The following is a 21,931-nucleotide window of genomic DNA, read 5'->3' as shown; positions in this document are numbered from 1 at the left end:
CATAAATATGCTTACTGTAATACTTTTTTATGTCATTCTCTGTTGTATTATATTTAACTTAGCAGAAATTAAGCTTCTGATATGCAGCGTTCTGACACAACTTATATATATATATATATATATATATATATATATATATATATATATATATATATATATATATATAATTTTTTTTTTTTTTCATTAATCTTATTTTACTCTATGTACAACAGTTTTGAATTATGATCATATGTTGTGTTGTCACTGATATGATAGCTTGGGCTTATCACACATGGCTTGAGCTTTTTGTAGGGATTTTTATACCCACAATAATGTTTAGTTATAGACTAGTGTTTGAAATCCACCTGTAAAGTCTTAATATACAGTTAGGGTATTTTTTCCCCTCTTTTTTTCTGCATTCACTTGTACTGTAAGCTTTCAATGTCTTTTTTAAATAGAAAGTCTATTTTGAATAAACTAGAATTTGCCTCGGTGTTAGCTAAAGCAGGTCTTGACAAAATTCTTGACAACTTGATTTTAATAAATAGTACAAAATAAATTACTGTTTTGTGTTTTTATTTTTTATTTATTTATTGTAGCGCTTCCAAATAAACACAAAATAATAAGCGTCATATGCTATATTAATCATAATAAGCTCCATATGTTACGTAAACTTTACATTTTTTTATATTTCATTTTTTTTAACAGTATTAAGAGGAGACAAAAAAAATTCTAAATCTAAAATCATATTAAAAAGTCTTATTTGTGTTTCTGAATAATGTTAATCAGACCTTATTATAGTCATAAATCCCAAACAAGAGGAGAAAAAAAAAAAAACAACCTTAAAAACGTTTACATTTCTGAAGAAAGCAAAAATTGATAATTCCTTTTTTTAGTAATAAGTATTAAACTGAACACTTTTTTTGTACAGTAAAACAGTATTATTGCTGGGAAATATTACGATTAACAATTTACTGGCCACAAACGTTTGAGCAGTAGTATAAATGATCGTATTCACAATTTAATAACAGTTTTTGTCTGAACAGAGGCAGGTAGGGTTGAGACTTTTTTAATCGGGCAAGAATCGGGCTGCTAAGTGACGTAATTTCCGACGGGGTCCTCTCACTCTCGGGCACAGAGAGCAGGTGGTGGGACGCGATCCTGTCTGCAGTGTGACACTCAGCATTATCAACGAAAATGTACTATAAGGTCAGCGGAGTCACTGGGAAATTAACGGGAACCACGGCGGCGTCCGCTTACAGCCCGCAGGTACTCAAACCTTCCGATGCTGTTCTGTGAGAAGCGAGAATCTGGAGTGACCTTCACAGACACTCAGTCACTGCGCGAGTCTGTGCTGATATTATAAACACTCACAACTACCCCTGGTTTATTGTTAGTGTTGTCTTAGATTAAAAGTAATGTAGTCAGCGTCTGTCATTAACGTGAATGAATCCGAGTGATTAAAGACCGAGCTGCAATGTCCTCAGCAGGATTTTATAGTTCCTTAAAACACAGTTTCTCTGAGGTCCTGGAAGCCAGCTGCTGAGAGGAAACATAACCGTTTCAGCATGAACAGAAATTATACCAAATAATTATAAAGTTAAGGCGTTTAATGTCAAGAACAGCTGTAGAGTTCAAAAAACATCTTTTGGATCAAAGAACAGCTGCCCTTTCTTTGTTTTCTTATATGCTCTAATTCTTCTATCAAACAGACTTTTTGAACAATCCTCATGCAGCTCTTTTCCCTGCTACAGTTCTTATTCAGTGTATCCATAAAGGTCCAAAGAGGATAAAACCCTTTTATGAGTGTCAGTCATGATGGATGATTAATTGACTAGTTTTTGTATGTGATGTAAGTGTATCCCGGTTTGTAGACTATATGTGACCCTGGACCACAAAACCAGTCATAAGAGTCAATTTCTCGAAACTGAGATGTATACATCACCTGGAAGCTGAATAAACATGCTTTACTTTAATTGTTAGGACAATATTTGGCAGAGATACAACTATTTGACTATCTGGAATCTGAGGGTGCAAAACAAAGTCAAAATACTGAGAAAATCACCTTTAAAGTTGTCCAAATGAAGTTCTTAGCAATGCATATTACTAATCAAAACATAGGTTTTGATATATTTACAGTAGGACATTTACAAAATGTCTTCATGGGACATGATCTTTATTTAATATCCTAATGATTTTTGGCATAAAAGAAAAATCGATAATTTTGACGCATGTAATGTGTTTTATTTATTTATTTATTTATTTTTTTGCCTATGGCTAAAAATATACCCTAGCAACTTAAGACTGGTTTTGTGGTCCAGGGTCACATATACGGTGATTTTTGTGTCCTTTTCAGACCTTGAGATATGGTTCACTGTGAGCGACCTTTGTGGGGTGTAGAGCTGTGTAAATTTGTCCTTTTGTGTTTAGTGGAAGAAAATGCCAGCATAGGGGTTTGGACTGATGTCAAGATGAGAAAATAATGGGAATAGTCGTTTTTTGGTGCCATAATGTCTCTGCAGCTCATCCGTCATTGTGTTTGTCCTGACAGGGGCTGAAGGCCACAGTTCCCTCTCAAGCTCCGCCCATGATCTTTGCAGTACCAACCAAGGTTGTTTCAGAGACCGGCTCAGTGGCACACTACATGGGAATCAACAAAGTTCCTGAGCTGCAGAAGATTTTCCAGGTGTTGCACTGTAATTGTTGATATGTGAATTGTTCATGACCCAGTGATTTAGATATTTCATAACAGAAAAGGTATTCCATCCCCTTCGACTATTTTCTTTTTTATTTGAAACTTGGACATGAGCCAAAAAAGCATCACATTTTGCAACACCCGAGTTAAAAACAGAAGACTCAAAACCGTACAACTAATATTATAAATTCAAACTCTAAACTGTAATTGGAAAAGCCACATTCAAGTTCATAGTAAAAGGGCACATGTGTCATTGGACACTCAATAATGCAAAAAGTTGCATTGTTGTTAAAAATGATACGTTTTTGCTCCCATATGTAGCTGATAGCTGCACAAATATATTGTTTATCCCACTGTCGTTATACAGGATAACTAAATTTCTGCCATCACAAATTATACAGTTGCTCTTAGTCATTAACTTATTCGCTAGAATACATAAAAGTGTTCTAAATTAAACTATATATATTGATAATGCTAAATGTTTGTATTAGGGCTGGGTATTAAAACGGATTTCACAATTTGATTCTGATTCACAAACACTTGATTTGATTCCGATATTGATTTGTTGGAAAGGTTAAAATTAACATTCAAATTCAACTGATATTTATTTTTAGATATAATAATCAACACTTAAAAATTGAGTTGTATGAAAACATTAAATTGTACAGTTTTTATATAATTTTTTTATGATAATTATATAAACTTTTTCTCTCAGAACTTGTTTTCATGATAGATTTATTCAAACATTCAGTAAATGAGATGTCACTAACAGGTTAATTAAAAATATAATGTAAAATAGTGCATATGTTTAGCAAAATGCTCGTCTCGATTTGTAACGAGATTATGGATATTGAATGTATTTCCTGAGGTAAATGTAACGTTACAAGACATTGTGTTATATCAGAATTAACAAAACACAAAGCTTAGTGCGATTATTGAATGGGAGGCACACTACAAGTGATGTTTAGGGAGGTTTTGTTCATGCAATCATTATTGGTTCATCCAAATGAAGAGTGAGTGAAAACGATTAATCGTTATTGTCAGCCCAGCCCTAGAGTGAATCAGTTGCCAACACCTCAATCTGGATCTGGGTTTCTGCTGGTCTCATTCTTGCCAAAGCTTACCAACCCACAAAGCTTAACCTATTGCGATTTATTGGATGGGTGTGCACTACATGTACAGTTCATTCATCAACTGAAAACAGAATTGATTGAGATTTAAGAATCGATATTGGTTCATAAAAAGAGAATCTATTAAAACTGAGTTTTTTTTTTTGTTTTGTGTTTTTAAAACCCAGCCCTAGCATATTTCATTGTTTTTAGTAGAATTTTTACGACCCTGTCCGTCAAATTGACAGACAATGTTAAAGTCTTACGCAACCTCTGATATATGTATATATGTATGTGTAATGTATGTATGTATGTATACAGGTCCTTCTCAAAAAATTAGCATATTGTGAAAAAGTTCAATATTTTCCATAATGTAATGATAAAAATTAAACTTCATATATTTTAGATTCATTGCACACCAACTGAAATATTTCAGGTCTTTTATTGTTTTAAAACACTGATGATTTTGGCATACAGCTCATGATCATTTAAGATTTTAAAGGGAAAAAATGTAAGGGAAACAGGTCAATTTAGCTCAAAGGGAATCATTTAAGATTTTAAAGGGAATTCGAACAGAATCACTGTTTCATGGCTGATCACTGAAACGGCCAGCGATTCACTGAACGAGCCGTATAACATCAAATCTGCACTGGATATTAATATCCAAAGTATAGTGAAAACACTATTAATTAGCACAGTAACAAGATCGGCAGTTTAAGACATTAACTTGTGAGCACAAAACACAAGATACTTCTCTTTTCAATATAAATAAGGCTTTATTAGATAAATCTAAGACATATAAACTAATCTAACACATAAGCACACGCACTCACACATTCACACAAGTTGCAGGAGGATAGAACGTTAGGAAAGAGTGATTTTAAGAGAATGAAAATGTGAAATCCCAAGTTTACAGCAATACGTGAAATTGCATAGACATGAACAACCATTTAATCACTTAATTAACCCTCGCACTGAGTTCCTCAATGAGGTTAAAATTATAGTAGATAACACCAGTACAGATGTGAGTCTGGAGGTTACTTGCGTTGCCTGTTTAACGGGGTTCCCTTTGTTGTCGCTGAAAAGGGGGTTTCCCGAAGTTGCTGATTGGCTGGAAGTTCAGTAGTCGTTGAAGTGACGTCTTGGGAAACCCGTGGTTGGGCGTTGGCTGAAGATGCGGAGTTGTGGGCTAGTTGTAGTTTCAGACGGGCACGCGAGGTCAGATCGGAGACACGGCGTTACAAAACTTAACTCAGAACACGAAACTCTCAAACGGAAAAAGAAAAGAAGAAAAGTTTGACGAGACTAGGTGGTGTTTCTTCTCATCGTGGCTAAGTAGCAGCAGGCGTGCAGGCCGAAGCACGCTGGAATGGCGCTCGAAGAACGCTAAAAGTGATGACAAAGCATGACTAAAAGCTAAAGCTAAAAGCCGGCATGACTGATAGCAAAAGCTAAACGCAAGCTCAAAGCTAAAAGCATGACTAAAAGCTTAAACTACAAGCAAAGCTAAAAGCCGGCATGACTGATAGCAAAAGCTTGACAAAAGCTAAAAGCTAAAAGCATGACTAGATGGTGTCCTGAGTATTTAAACTGGCCTTCTGGCCACACCTCAAATGTTGTCTTGACCAATTAGATATTGTCTTTTCTCGTGTGTGTGCATTGTTTGTCCCACCCATTCATAAATCATATGTTATCTTATCAAGCACGAGGTCCGAATTTTCCGCGCTCTTGCAGGGTATAATTTTGGACATGATTCCTATAACAAGTATATGATACATTTGACAAATAACTAATGGTCAGAAATGTTTCAAGCAAGAATATTCGAACACACACACATACTAAACATGAATATGATCCCTTAAGCTATTCAAGAGTTATTTTAAAAAAGACATACACAATAAGTGATTAGAAACATTAAAAATCAAATGAGTGGGTTACATAAAATGATATGGAGTTAAGCAATGGACTGATATCCATTTAGAAGTCTTTTTTTGAGTTCATTTTGGGTGCATATATGCATTGGAAGGCATTCTCTGTGCCATTCTGGGGAGTAAGGATATGTCCTGTGGAGACCAGAGTGGTTAACAGGTCTCCTTAGGAATTTCAGTCTGGTTTTGCTAGGTGGGGGGAAGTCAATCCAACGATCTTGTTTTCTCTGTCATGGCTTTACATGTGAGGCTCAGACTGTCCATCTCTTCGATTACTTGCCCCAAATTAGACCATCTCTTCTTCAATTATTGAAATTGTCAATAATTGTTCTAATTGTTTTTAATGTTGAAAGCTGTTCTGTGAAAGAGTCGGTTATCAGACTGTGGTGCTGGGAGTTGATTTACAACATCCTGCCTTTCTGTGGAATTCGGCTCATGTTTCGACCAGGCTCCCGATCGAATCTTTAATTTGTCTGGTAATACTTGGAAAAAAAATAGCATATTTCATCCGACCAATGAAAGAAAAGTGTTTTTAATACAAAAAAAGTCAACCTTCAAATAATTATGTTCAGTTATGCACTCAATACTTGGTCGGGAATCCTTTTGCAGAAATGACTGCCTTCAATGCGGCGTGGCATGGAGGCAATCAGCCTGTGGCACTGCTGAGGTGTTATGGAGGCCCAGGATGCTTCGATAGCGGCCTTAAGCTCATCCAGAGTGTTGGGTCTTGCGTCTCTCAACTTTCTCTTCACAAGATTCTCTATCAACTATCCCACAGATTCTCTATGGGGTTCAGGTCAGGAGAGTTGGCAGGCCAATTGAGCACAGTAATACCATGGTCAGTAAACCATTTACCAGTGGTTTTGGCACTGTGAGCAGGTGCCAGGTCGTGCTGAAAAACGAAATCTTCATCTCCATAAAGCTTTTCAGCAGATGTAAGCATGAAGTGCTCCAAAATCTCCTGATAGCTAGCTGCATTGACCCTGCCCTTGATAAAAACACAGTGGACCAAACACCAGCAGCTGACATGGCACCCCAGACCATCACTGACTGTGGGTACTTGACACTGGACTTCAGGCATTTTGGCATTTCCTTCTCCCCAGTCTTCCTCCAGACTCTGGCACCTTGATTTCCGAATGACATGCAAAATTTGCTTTCATCTGAAAAAAGTACTTTGGACCACTGAGCGCTTCTGCCGCTGTTTCTGGTTCAAAAGCACACGCCTGTGCACGGTGGCTCTGGATGTTTCTACTCCAGACTCAGTCCACTGCTTCCGCAGGTCCCCCAAGGTCTGGAATCGGTCCTTCTCCACAATCTTCCTCAGGGTCCGGTCACCTCTTCTCGTTGTGCAGCGTTTTTTTTGCCACACTTTTTCCTTCCCACAGACTTCCCACTGAGGTGCCTTGATACAGCACTCTGGGAACAGCCTATTCGTTCAGAAATTTCTTTCTGTGTCTTACCCCCTCTCGCTTGAGGGTGTCAATGATGGCCTTCTGGGTTAACCTCTTACCCATGATTGCGGATTTGTGTAATGAACCAGGCTGGGAGTTTTTAAAAGCCTCAGGAATCTTTTGCAAGGGTTTAGAGTTAATTAGTGGATTCAGACTGATTAGGTTAATAGCTCGTTTAGAGAACCTTTTCGTGATATGCTCATTTTTTTGAGATTTTGAGAATTGTGGGTTTTCATGAGCTGTATGCCAAAATCATCAGTATTAAAACAATAAAAGACCTGAAATATTTCAGTTGGAGTGCAATGAATCTAAAATATATGAAAGTTTAATTTTTACCATTACATTATGGAAAATAATGAACTTTTATCACAATATGCTAATTTTTTGAGAAGGACCTGTACAGTTTCTGTGTGTGTGTGTGTGTGTGTGTGTGTGTGTATACATACGTACTTATATATTATATATATTATATATATATATATATATATATATATATATATATATATATATATATATATAAACTGATTGTACTCTGTTGTGTTTCTGAATTGAACAAGCAGCAAAAATCTGTTTTTTTGTGTGTGTTAAACAATATGACCTGTTACAGAAAACTGATGGAGCACCGGTTCACCTGAAGCGTGGAGTCATGGACAAGATGCTGTATAGGACCACAATGGGCTTGACAATTGGCGGCACCCTCTACTGTTTAATGGCTCTCTATATTGCTGCCCAGCCCCGAAAACCACAGTGACCCACCCTGCCTCTGCCCTTGTAATTGTTAAATATATTGCAATTATTATGGTTGGAGTGATGACAGATTTTTGTCATTTTGCTCTAAAAGACTGTGACAGAATTTTTTTATTTACACCAGTATTTTGATTTCACTCACTGGTTATACAAGTACATCTAGATCAATCTGAGAAGCATCTGATTTCATTTCATATGTACATTTATTACATAAGAGTTTATTGTATCTGGTTTGGTCGATCACTATGTTCTCATGGGGCCATCTGATGAGAACCTCTTTCTAGACAGTAGAACCTTTACCTTGACAGTCTGTTTTTTTACAATCAGGGATATTGAAATAATGCACACACTGATGTACTGACCTATTCGCGTCACCTCATATCTTTTGAGTAAATGACAGAAAGCTTGTCAACCTGTAAATGAAGTCCTTGCAATTTGTGTCTAGCAGAATAAATATATTTTGTTTGTAAAAAGTGAACAATGAAAGCTTTTTGTGTGTCATCTTTGTTGAGCTGGAACGGTCTGGATGGCTAAGATTATTAGCAGCAACATCCTGTGGTCTTCAGCTCCATCTCATCATACAGGATATGAGTCTGATGTGTAAGTGTTATTAGTGTTAATCGAAACATAAAAGCATTTCAGAACCTATAATTCACTGAGGTTAGATAAGTTCCTTGGGGTACAAAGTTATCAGTCACATTTAGATCTATTTTGTGTTAGGCAACCAGAGAATTAACATTTCTATTGATTCTTAACATTAGATTGCAGTATAGTGCAAAACTTACAGCTCTGCATAATGGCTACTATTGATTTTTTTTTTTTTTTTTTTTTTTTTTCTCGAAATGAGCATCTGTCTTGGATTCATCCTTTACTGTAGTGATGCTGTATTGATTTTCGATAAACAATGTGCTTTAGGTTTGGTTAAAACCCAAAACCCTTAATATTCCATTTAAATTGAGGCCAAACTATTTAACATCGATAATTTCAGCCTCAAGCCTGTTGTGAAAAATTCTTACCAACAGTGAGGCCATCTTAAAATTTCTGTACTGAATTGTTATTAGTCTGGCCCTTTATATATATATATATATATATATATATATATATATATATATATATATATATATATATATATATATATATATATATATATATACATTTTCAATTTGTTTTTGGCATACTGCCATGCAAACATGTGGGTCAGTGAGATTTTTATTTTACATTTTTATATATATATATAATTTTTTTTTTTTTCAAAGTTCATATTTAAAGGTCAGAATTAAGATGTTTACATTTTTCCACAATATGTTTATAGTATATTTTAAATTACTTTTCATTGAAGGTTGTCAAGATGCAAAAAAAACAAACAAAAAACAAAAAAAACAAAGGCAGCACAAGTCTTTATGTATATGTATGTATATGTATATGTGTGTGTGTGTTGTGAAGAAATGCAGCTTTGGTGGCTAAAAGAGACAACTGGAAATTATAAATTGCATACAATACATTTGTCCTAAAAGAACAAATGTATTGCATGTCTAAGTCATTTTCAATATATCCATTGTCCTAACACGCATGTCAGCTGGTCGTCTCTATCTCTGTTAGAATCATGCTGCGATGCACAGAGAGCTGGTGCTCAACATTGCCGCTGCCTGCAGCTATTGAAGGCCGCAGGGTAATCATACAGCTAAGACTGCAGTGATGGACCCATCTCTCCAGATAGTGATTACAGCAGGACAGAACACAGTGCCCTGGTCACACAGGTCTTTGCTGCCATTAGACCGACAGTCTGGAACTTCCAGACAACAGTGTCATTAATGTTATTTATGCCATCTTATCTCTGTTTGCTATCGACCCATACAGCATAATTGCATATCTGTTAATGCCTATGAGACATGATCATTTATTTGCTGAAGGATTACTGCTACAACAGTTCTCATAGCAACTGACTGGGTGTGATAACTAGCCTGGTAAAACCAAAGCCTCTACAAACAACTACCCTGACCTCACCTACACAATGGAAAGCTAATGCAGGTGAAACTGGCACACACTAATTGAGAAGCACATCTGCTGTCTTATTTTAGTTCTAACGACATACTGTTTTTCTGCTCCCCAGTGTATTTACTAAATAGCATCCTTTGTGATGCACTGTGTGAAAATAATTTACAGTTTTTAATAAAATGTGTCCTTGGAATTGATTCATTAAAGGCATGTGCTTTCAGGAAGCTGTGAGTGTTTCAAAGTTTGAGAGTATGACGAAAAAGCACACTGAACCTTTTGAACATTTTCAATGAAAATTAAATTAAAACAGATAGTTCACCCAAAATTAATAATCGTGCAATCATTTCCTCACTCTCATGTTGTTCCGAACCTATGACTTTTTTCTTCTGTGAATCTCTAAAGATACGTCTCATGTGTTTTTTTTTTTCTCCATACAATGAAAGTCAGAGGAGTCCAATATTGTTTAAACACCATCGATTCCAAAGTATATTATTTTTTAATGTTCCAAAGAAGAAAAAGTCAAACAGGTTTGGTCTATCATTTGAAGCACTCTGTGAACAGGACTAGAACTTGATCTTGAGGAAACAACATTTCATATGACAAGATCACGAGAAAAGTTGTTTATGTCAGGATTACGAGAAAATCAAGCCGTGGTTAAAACAAAACAAGAGTATGGTATTTCAGAGCTTCTGTAATCACTTTAGTGGCTAAAGCTGCCAATAAGTGTTTATAGCACCAGCTATATGCCACTGAAAAATTCTGAGTTTCTTGTAGCTCAACCTTTTTTTTGAGCTGTTTTACTGGCCTGTCATTAATAAATCCATATCTCCTGTCTTGAACCAATAGCCTTATAGCCAGTGTTCTGACATCTAGCATGGGTGCCCACTTTGCCTTCTTTCTGTTCTTTGTACTAAAGGCAAAAAATGGCAAAAACAGGTCTATACCTCATGTTAAACACAGACTATCTGTTCCAATCGATTCAAGATCTTCTCAGTTGTTCGCTCACAGAAATGACTGGCTCCTGATGGACACCCAGGGGGAATATTGTTATGATAATTTGTCACCTGTGTGTAGTTTTTAGAAAAGCTCTCAGCCAGTGCGAGTGGAGAAGTGCTAGGCAGAGAAAGTCCCTGCGGAGTCTCTTATGCGACAGTCCTCAGTGGTTAAACTGTGTTGTTAATTTTGAATAATAACCTCCAAGAATAAAATAATAAATGTGTAAATTAACATAATATGGGTACTTTCAGTATCAGCATATAGGGTCGGTTGGATTAATATTTTTAAAATTTCTCATTTGTGATTTTTCTGTTTTTTAGGAAAGGATAACTCAAAGCCTGAATGACCGAAAGACCCCCTGCACATAAACTGAGAAGCCTATCAACATTTTGTATCTTAAGTAAAAAATTGCTGAACATTTCCTCCCCCTCAGAGCATACAAGGTTTATTGGAACAGATTTGGCATTACAAAAATACTTCAAGAAATTCAGCATTACAACACTTGCTCACCAATGGATCCTCTGCAGTGAATGGGTGCTGTCAGAATGAGAGTCCAAACAGCTGATAAAAACAAAGTATAATCCACAAGTAATCCATATGACTCCAGTCCATCAATTAACATTGTGTGAAGTGAAAAGCTCAGTGTTTGTATGAAACAAATCCAACATTAAGACATTTGCAACTTCAAACTGTTGCTTGCAAAAAATATGAGCATTCTATTCATAATATCACTTTCCTCAGTGAAAAAGTAATCTCGTCTGAATCAGGAGAGAAATATGCACATATCCAGCAAAGCCAAAACAGATATTGTAAACAAATATGTTGATAGAGATTGATGTGAGAAGACAACAGGAGATAGGCTTTTTCACTAGAGAAAGTGTCGTTATGGATTATGGACTCATATTTTTGGCCAGAAGCAACTGAAAAAAAAATGCATTAACGATGGGGGTTGTTTCTTACAAACACTGCTATTTTTTGTTGTTAAATTACTGAAATATTAACTTAGGTCAAATGAGTTAAACTGACAAGTTCTAAGCCAATAAGCAACAAGATGTGTGACATGAACTAGGAAGCTTTTCCGCATTTTTTTTATTTTATGGTACACATTTATCTAACATCATTATTTTTTAATACACATTTTTGCATACCAAGGCACTATGACTTCCACCTGTACCTTCTTTCCCCCTGCCATTCTGCTGTCAACGCCTCTGCTCTCCCTCTGTGAAAATTAGGGTCACTAAACCCTCTGATAAGAGAGTTTGACATAGCGATGCCTCGTTAATTTCAATTTTGTGGTGTGTCTGCATAAATCCTTATTTGCATAAAATAAAATAAACAGCAGATGTTGTGACAGGCCAACTCATGAAAGGCTGATTAGAGATCTAAACCGGGATGTGAGGGGGAGGAGGAGACTTCTGAGACCGTGAGAGGAGACAGACAGTTCAGAGACAGTCAGTAAAAAAAATTCAGAGCACTCCTGGCTCTGTGAAATCATATGTGAGATGTTAAGCACTGCACCTTGCATGTTTACCACAGCTTTGAAAAGAAAAAAAGCGAAGACGAAGCAAAGCGTGGATAGCTGCAGAGTAAAGGGAGAAACAGGCCTGAGAGCATAACAGCTGAATGAGTGATCCAGTCATTTTTATTTAGCTTTATTATTAAGCTAACAGTATCAAAGGATCTCACAAATACCCTGCAATTCACAAATACATGCAACAAAAATACAAAAATATATTATACCACAAACCCATATATGATGATCTTGTAATCCAAAATCTATTTAATCACCCGACATTGAATTGTACCATAATATTCTAACAATCTGATCACCAGCTATTGAAAAAAAAAGGTTCTGGTAATACTAGTTTAGTACGGAGCAATGCTGGTGGAAAAAATCCTATGGAGTGGGAGGAAAAAATAGTTTTCAAATCTTTTGTGTTCTCTCACACAACTTTTGTGGTCCCTCAAGTAACGTTGCATTCGCTCACAAAACCAGTTGAGTTTGGACAAACACTTCCTGTTTATTATGTTCCTGTGGCTCAGTGGTCCTGGGTTCGATTCCCAGGGAACACACATGCAAAATATGCATAGCCTGAAAGCACTGTAAATCGCTCTGGGTCTGACAAATGCATTAATGTAAATGTTTACTTTACAGCTTGCAATGGTTCACACAGATCCGTACATTCACAATGGAACGGTTCATAGACTTTTATTTTGAATTTGGACTCAAGTATAAAGAAATACAAACAATGCTTAGTTCAAGGCATGGTTTTGGGACATTCTAAAGCACTTAATGTGGCTTATTGTACTAAACAGTGACATTTGAGGAGAGAAAAAAAACAGTAATAATAAGTACTATTAATACTAATAACACTATTAATGTTAATAAGCTTATTAATAATTTTACTATTAATAAAATATTATTTACAGACAAGCAGAACAGTCCAAAATACGAACCCAACGCGCTAATGCACATTAAAGCGATAGTTCACCCAAAAATGAAAATTTGATGTTTATCTGCTTACCCCCGGGGCATCCAGGATGTAGGTGACTTTGTTTTTTTTTTCAGTAGAACTCAAATTATGATTTTTTAACTTCAGGCTTTGCAGTCTCTCAGCTGTACAATGCTTGTCAATGGTCACAGAATCTATGAGAGAGAAAAAAACATGCACAGAAAAGACCAAATTAAACCCTGCGGTTTGTGACGATACATTGATGTGTAAAGACACAAAACGATCGGTCTGTGCAAGAAACTGAACAGTATTTATATTGTCTATTTTTTTTTTTTACCTCTGATTCACGCAATGTCCGAACTGTTAGAACTCTTGTGAATGCGCTTCACAGCAGCCTGCATCATCTTCTTCATTGGATTTTTACGGCAGTTGGCATCCATAATGTTGCATTACTGCCATCTGTTGTCTCACTCTAGCTTACTCAATTTTTTTTTTTTTTTTTATTTATTTTTTTTTTTTAACTCTTCTTTCCAGTCCAGTTCTCCTTAGAAAATTAAACAAATATCTCAATCCTTGGTCATTATTTCCATACGTTACTATATTTTTAACATTATATTCTAATATACCTATTTCCCATAGCTGATTCATGAACTCTTGCCTTTCTAGTATATATTTCTTACATGATATAAAGATGTGATTAATTGTTTCCTCCTCCTGACATTCATCACATAATCCTGTTGGGTGACAGCCTGCATCATCTTCTTCTTGCTTTATGGCGGATCGCAGACTTGTAACTGCATTACCGCCACCTATCTCTCAAATGGTCCATTAACAGTCTATCTATAATCTTAATCGGGAGTGTCAATGGTACACTTGAGAGATAGGTGGCAGTAATGCACTTACAAGTCAGCGATTTATAAGGAGCCAAGAATATTATGTAGTATCAGAGCCCGTCTACGGAGAGCCTTCCCACTCCCTATTAAGTCCTATTGTCGATCGCCATGAGTGCAAAATGAATGGGAGTCTATGGGGCTAGACGGCTAATTTGTCCCTTTCATCCGATTGCCGTTGAGAAATCTCAGATCTGATTGTAGGTTTTGCAAGTTCAACATGGGTCATAGGTCGAAAGTTGAATGAACGAGTACTTATGTCCTTTTGATTTCTTACAGGTTGAGTTGTTGTTGCCCATAACACGCTAGCATTCTGCCAATGAACGTATAACGTATGACGTCATTGACATTTTAAAAGACTTTTTAAAGCAAATAAGTGACTCTAAAAAATCTAACACCCAGCAATGTGTAATTTCTTTGCATCTCCTTTCGAATACAACATTCAAATTACTAGACAAAAAATTATATCCTGAGAAAAGTGGATTTTGAGGGGTATACCGCCATTGACCTCCATTCATTCTGCACTCGTCCTGTGAGCGCCCTCATATGGAATCAGAGTGGAACTGCAACCAGTTCAGAAGCCGTAAGTGTAGTGAGAGTGAAACTTCTCACCATATTAGACATTCTCTGGTAGTATACAATGTCAGGTTTATTAGAAATAAATAAACTAGAGCAGAGGTGAAATGTAGAAAAGAGAAAATAACATACAGAACATACAAAAATAAATAAATAAATAAAAAAGCTACCAGAATTTACATTTTTGGGTTTTACAGATCCATGGTGATATAAGCAAAAGATATTGTGAATTGTGAAAAAAATGCATATAAAGTTATTTAAAAGTTTTGCAAGCGAACGCAACATTTTTCAGGGCAACGCAAATGTTTTGCGAGAGAACGCAAAATATTTTAATATCATTGTTTCCTCCCGCCAATTCTCACTATTAACTACTTGCTTATTAGCACGCATTTTACTAGCATATTGGCTGTTTATTAGTACTCCAGATCCCTTAATCCTACCTCATACTTAAACTTAACAACTGTCTTACTATTAATAAGCAGCAAATTAGGAGTTTATTGAAGCAAAAAAATAAATAAATAAATAAATAAATAAAACAACAAAAAAACATAGTTAATAGTTAGTTCATAGTGAAAACTAAAGTGTGACCAAATTTCTTGTTTGGCATTTATGATTCCATAAAGAATCTTTAACATGGAATTACACTAGATTCTTTATAGTGGAAAGTTTTGTCTGATTGTTAAAATGTTCTTAACACTATGAAAAATAAAAATCATTCAGAAACCCAAAATAATTCTTCACTGTCAAACCCATTTTGAAAACATTTATATGGTGAATTCTACTCTAATTCTAGTCTAATTTCAGTGTCAAATACTGAATGTTTCCTCTTGCATTTCAATTTCACTGCTACTTTCAGAACTGCCTTCATTTGACCAAAGCCCCTGGGCCGGACAAAGTTAAAAGTAGTGATAGTTTCGTTCATTTTCTTTTAATCCAAAAATAATTGATTGATTTAATTTAAGCTTCACCTCACTGAACCATGAGCAATCTATTAAAAAAGTACACCCTGTTTTGGGTCTTCATGCTTGTTTCCGTTGCTCTGTGGGAGTGTGTGCTGAGGACATGAGGTGTCCAGATCATTATAATTTAATTCTCTCTGTGTGCTTCCTGACTGTCTTTCTGTATGTGGGTTAAGTTCCTGGCGTATAGGGTTATTGGTGTTCCTATGGATTCCCATACCAAGCTGTGTATGCTAGTTTTATGAGACAAATGTAAAAAAAAAAAAAAAAAAAAAAAAATCAATCTCATGATTTTAGCATCCCACACCGGAATTTTTTTTTTTTTTTTTTTTTTTTTTTTTTTTTTGGTGTTGGTGGCGGATTCATTACCAACGAAGATTTAAGTCAAGGTATATCAACATTTAAAGGGGTCATGTCAAGAGAAATCAAAATTTCCTCTATCTTTTTACATTTAAGAGATCTTTGTACCATTAAAACCTGCATCTTTTATATCTTAAAATATCTCGACTGGATATTATGGTTTGTGTAACATTACACTGGTGAATATATTTGTACATGACTGCCTCTACAGCAAGACTAGGCTAGAATAGTTATACGTCATCACACAATAGGCCCCGCCCACTGGCATTCAGTCGCTTGATGGCTGACATCTGTCTACACTGAATGCATGTTTCACATCAAAAGCAACTAAAACCCATTATAATTACACTGTATACATTATACATATGCTTGCACACTTTCTGACATTCTCCACATGATTGAGCTGCTCCTGACAACAGGACAAATGGAAGAGTGGAAGAATAACACTTGACACAATGACACTTCCTGTTTAAACAGCTTGTTTGCATTTCAGTACAAACTGCAAAAGGACACAGCATCAGGAACAAGTGAATATTTTTAATGGCATGTCCAAATCTCATTGGAGGATTACATGTTTATTCTGAGAATTTGACTGCAGATTGTTTTGTAAACAAGGCACAATGTGAAGGAGAGTTCGCAATCGGATCTGACAGCAGCTGCATCAGAAACCGCAAGTAAACAATTAAATAATGCTTTAAATCACAAACCCGATTCCAAAAAAGTTGGGACACTGTACAAATTGTGAGTAAAAAAGGAATGGAATAATTTACAAATCTCATAAACTTATATTTTATTCACAATAGAATATAGATAACATATCAAATGTTGAAAGTGAGACATTTTAAAATGTCATGCCAAATATAGGCTCATTTTGGATTTCATGAGAGCTACACATTCCAAAAAAGTTGGGACAGATAGCAATAAGAGGCCGGAAAAGTTAAATTTACATATAAGGAACAACTGGAGGACCAATTTGCAACTTATTAGGTCAATTGGCAACATGATTGGGTATAAAAAGAGCCTCTCAGAGTGGCAGTGTCTCTCAGAAGTCAAGATGGGCAGAGGATCACCAATTCCCCCAATCCTGCGGCGAAAAATAGTAGAGCAATATCAGAAAGGAGTTTCTCAGAGAAAAATTTCAAAGAGTTTGAAGTTATCATCATCTACAGTGCATAATATCATCCAAAGATTCAGAGAATCCGGAACAATCTCTGTGCCTAAGGATCAAGGCGGGAAAACCCAACTGGATGCCAGTGATCTTCGGGCCCTTAGACAGCACTGCATCACATACAGGAATGCCACTGTAATGGAAATCACAACATAGGCTCAGGAATACTTCCAGAAAACATTGTCTGTGAACACAATCCACCGTGCCATTCGCCGTTGCTGGCTAAAACTCAATAGGTCAAAAAATAAGCCATATCTAAACATGATCCAGAAGCGCAGGCATTTTCTCTGGGCCAAGGCTCATTTAAAATGGACTGTGGCAAAGTGGAAAACTGTTCTGTGGTCAGACAAATCAAAATTTGAAGTTCTTTTAGGGAAACTTGGACGCCATGTCATCCGGACTAAAAAGGACAACCCAAGTTGTTATCAGCGCTCAGTTCAGAAGCCTGCATCTCTGATGGTATGGGGTTGCATGAGTGCGTGTGGCATGGGCAGCTTACACATCTGGAAAGGCATCATCAATGCTGAAAGATATATTCAAGTTCTAGAACAACATATGCTCCCATCCAGATGTCTTCTCTTTCAGGGAAGACCTTGCATTTTCCAACATGACAATGCCAGACCACATACTGCATCAATTACAACATCATGGCTGCGTAGAATAAGGATCCGGGTACTGAAATGGTCAGCCTGCAGTCCAGATCTTTCACCCATAGAAAACAATTGGTGCATCATAAAGAGGAAGATGTGACAAAGAAGACCTAAGACAGTTGCGCAACTAGAAGCCTGTATTAGACAAGAATGGGACAACATTCCTATTCCTAAACTTGAGCAACTTGTCTCCTCAGTCCCCAGATATTTGCAGACTGTTATAAAAAGAAAAGGGATGCCACACAGTGGTAAACATGGCCTTGTCCCAACTTTTTCGAGATGTGTTGATGCCATGAAATTTAAAATCAACTTATTTTTCCATTAAAATGATACATTTTCTCAGTTTAAACATTTGATATGTCATCTATGTTGTATTCTGAATAAAATATTGAAATTTGAAACTTCCACATCATTGCATTCTGTTTTTATTCACAATTTGTACAGTGTCCCAACTTTTTTGGAATCAGATTTGTATGGTTGTATAGATAAAATTTTCAAAATACTCATGTGCAAAAGTGAGGGGGCACTGATACATTTTTCCTATTTAATGATGTTAGCCAATCAACAACAGTGGGTCTTTACTGACAACTTAAATGAGCCGCCCACTGAAAGCAGATCATTTCAGACAAAGGGACAGAATAAGGGTTGAATTTTTCTTTCTTTCTTTCTTTTTTTTTGGAGAATATATGAATGTTTATTTTTGTGCACCTTAAAGAACATATTAAAGCAATTTAAGAAAATCCATTTCATGACCCCTTAAAATTTTTTTTTTTTTTTTTCATCAGTGCGTGTTAAAATGTCTTCGTAATCTGTCATCAAAATGTCATAAACTTGCTCCATCTCTGAAATGACTATTTCACTGACAACCATCACATGAGACTATAGCATAACAAATGCAAAAGTGATGATGAGGAGTTGTTTTTCAATTCTTTCCCATATAAAAATATGGCACAAATAGAAAAAACAAAAGAAAGCAATACATAATTAAATCAAAACCAAACATACATTTTCTCTTATTGAAAATCCTGTTTCAGGATATTTGTCAGAATATGTATAATAGGTTGCAAACACCATTTCACATTGATTATACATTATTAAATATAGAAGACCCACTTACACCCCATATGATATAGTCAGTATGCAAAGTCATGCTTTGACCTAAATATGAACTTAGAAATACATCTGAATGTAATGCAAAATGTTCCAAATTGTGTCCATAAGTGTCCGGGTTCAGAACACCAGATATTGAACTAAGCAAGCAATACAAATGTACATGGTGTGAAATAGATTTAGATGGAAATCAGAGCTGGTGGATTGTAAATAAGCCCAGAGCTCTAAAGGGATTTTCCTGCTGGCAGAGCCAGGAATCACCTCACAACCCACTCCATCCTTTCCTTCTCTGACCCCCAGAGCTTTCTCAACTTCACAACACTCACACTGACTGAGACATCCCTGAAAACTCATCTCCCTGCAGCTCTGTGTATTTTAAAGAGCTCAGATGAGGGCTTTGATGCCTGGCTGTGGAATGAGGTTGAGATAAGTGGGAATAAAGGAAAGGGGGAAGGATTTGTGAAAAGCAATAATAAAAAAATAAAATAAAATAAAAATGTCTGATGAGAGACTAATAATCCAGCTGGGTTGCAACTGCCTAAATAACCTTGTTTTGCTTTGTGAACATGCACAATGACTTCACAAACCCTCTTGGTTTCAAGTCCCTATAGAGCATCTCTCTGATTGCCATGGATACTGGTACAGTGTTTGAAATTTTATGATCAGTAAGGACAAAAAACTAAGCCAAAGTCGTAGCATGCTAGACAGCTTTATTTTTGAGTGCACTTATTTCTGAGTGCATTAGATTTGTGTTGCTTGTTGTGTTTGTCACGTTTAAAAAAAAATCATGAATGTATTAGCTTTAATAAATAAATAAAAATGTGATCAAATTGAAATCTCACTGTAAAAGTCAGTTTGCATGAGATAGTTTAGCCTGTTCTTTGTTCTTAAAAAAAAAAAAAAAAAAAAAAAACTAGGTCAGTGTGAACTGGTCTGTCCTCTGTTGCTGTAAACATCATTTATTCTTAATAAGAGGCCTTGTTGTCCTTGATAAATCTGATTTGTAACTCTGAATGTGTCCTTAAAAATGTGAATGTGGAATTGAGGATTTGAGTTTGATGTTAGATAATATGCATAAAAAAGGCATAATCTGATGCATGTGTTTGCTTGTACTGGTAAATGTGTGTGTGTTATTGTATAGATGGGAATCTGAGTGTCTTCAAGCTTATTAACACTTTTCAGTGCAGCGTGTCCTGAGGTGGTGATATATGACACATTTCAGAGAAGTGATTTCACAATGAAACCATAGGGACCGATTTTAATTCTCTTTACATGTAAGTAGGACAGCATATGGGCCATGTCATGACTGCCATTGGACTTTTCTTGTGCTCAGTTGGACCCAGTTAAAAGAACTCTGCAAAGTAGAAAAAAAAAAAAACTATTTCTCAAAATGTTTTTTAAAAATATGCTGTTTTAAAAGTAGGTTAACAACAACTGAAAGTTTGCTGTCATGCCAAAGAATGTAGTAGAAGCCTATGACTACTAATATATATTATAGGTTAGTTTTTTCCTGGTATTTTTAGTAATTATGGGAGGTAAAAGTGACAACAGTAATAACAGTGGTAGTAGCTTACTAATCATATCTGAACATTGCATTCAGCTATTATTAGGCTGTACAGTGGCTCATGCAGTCATGGTGTGATTTATACCTTTTATTATTATTCCATTACTGTTCTAAGTACTGCGTAGGCCTTCCATCACAGTACAAACCATAGAACCGCCCACTATTAATACCATCACACTATTATATAGTCCATTATAAGCTATTATATGGCTTGTAGTAACAATCACAAGCACTTGGTGTATGATTTGTTGCTTTGAAACTTTAGCCAAAGCCACAATTTACAAGAGGTTAAACCAAAAGTGCAATAATTTCCTGAAAGAATGTAAGAATCATCACATATGCTCAACACTTGATACCATATACTGTGTGTTTGATGAGATGTTACTTTGATACTGTTTTACTGCTGGAAGCCAGGTGAGTAAAAGTTGGTTGAGGTGTACAACATTGTGATTAAATATGGAACAGCATATGACTATACCACTCCAACTACAGACATAAGCTGTTTCTCAATATGCGTTCTTGTCTGCACTTCTACTTGAGAAACTCCATCAATCATTGCCCTGTTCCAATTCAAAGTTCACATCTAGCCAAGTACAGGTTAAATCCCAGGATGTGTTCTTACTCCGCCCCTTTTATTGAAGATGCATCAAGAGGTGGCTTGTGCGAACTTGAGACAGCCAGGTATCCCAGAATGCATCTTTAATTAATGGCGGAGGAGAAACCCCCCCATAATTATATCGTTTTGGATGAGCACAAAGTTAACTCATGTAACTTATGTAATTTTACCGTTGTAGTAGAGCACTGACTTTGTATGCTTGACTGAATTGTTTGCTTGTCTTTATTTCCTGTTGTATCAGCTTCTTAAACTTTATACTTATACTGTTATAATGGATATTATTGTTCATTAAAACTGACACTTAACAAAAAGAGACTATGGCCTGGTTTCACAGACTAAACCAGGATTATGCCATAGTCCAATTAGGACATTTAAGTAATTTTTATAAACGTGCCTTATAAAAAAAAAAAAAAAAAAAAAAAATTACTGGTGTGCATTTTGAGACAAAATAAAGGCACTGATATATTTTAAGATCCGTCAGAGCAAGTTTCTTTAAGCTGAAACAGCGCAGACTTAGATTTTAGTCTGGCATTAGTCTTAAGCCTTGTCTGTGGATAGTGAATGTCATATTTTATTTTCGGCCGCGGCTATTTACACTAAGTGAAAACAGCAGTATTTTCTTAGTGATATGCTAGGTACACGAAGAACAAATAATGATAAATTCTGTATACACTAGCATATTCTA

At 35.9% G+C, this 21,931-nt stretch overlaps 1 protein-coding gene across 2 annotated transcripts; it reads left to right on the top strand.

The window, feature by feature from the left end:
• The first annotated feature begins 1,082 nt into the window (after positions 1–1,082).
• On the top strand, positions 1,083–8,387 carry LOC109112062 (cytochrome c oxidase subunit 7A-related protein, mitochondrial-like). Of its 2 annotated transcripts, none has more exons than XR_006161465.1 (3): positions 1,083–1,248; positions 2,531–2,736; positions 7,770–7,907. XR_006161465.1 is itself a non-coding variant. In XM_042768496.1 (3 exons), exons 1-3 carry the CDS (start codon positions 1,177–1,179, stop codon positions 7,911–7,913), a joined length of 351 nt encoding a protein of 116 aa, XP_042624430.1. In that variant the 5' UTR covers positions 1,090–1,176; the 3' UTR covers positions 7,914–8,387. The 2 variants fall into 2 exon arrangements, 1 of the variants encoding a protein (XP_042624430.1); XM_042768496.1 differs by having other exon boundaries at positions 1,090–1,248; positions 2,531–2,665; positions 7,770–8,387.
• The last annotated feature ends 13,544 nt before the right edge of the window (positions 8,388–21,931 follow it).

Source organism: Cyprinus carpio, chromosome A13 (genome assembly GCF_018340385.1).
Source record: "Cyprinus carpio isolate SPL01 chromosome A13, ASM1834038v1, whole genome shotgun sequence".
NCBI classification, from domain to species: Eukaryota; Metazoa; Chordata; class Actinopteri; order Cypriniformes; family Cyprinidae; genus Cyprinus; species Cyprinus carpio.
The sequence above is the reverse complement of the archived record's forward strand: the minus strand, read 5'-3'. Positions and strand labels throughout refer to the sequence as shown.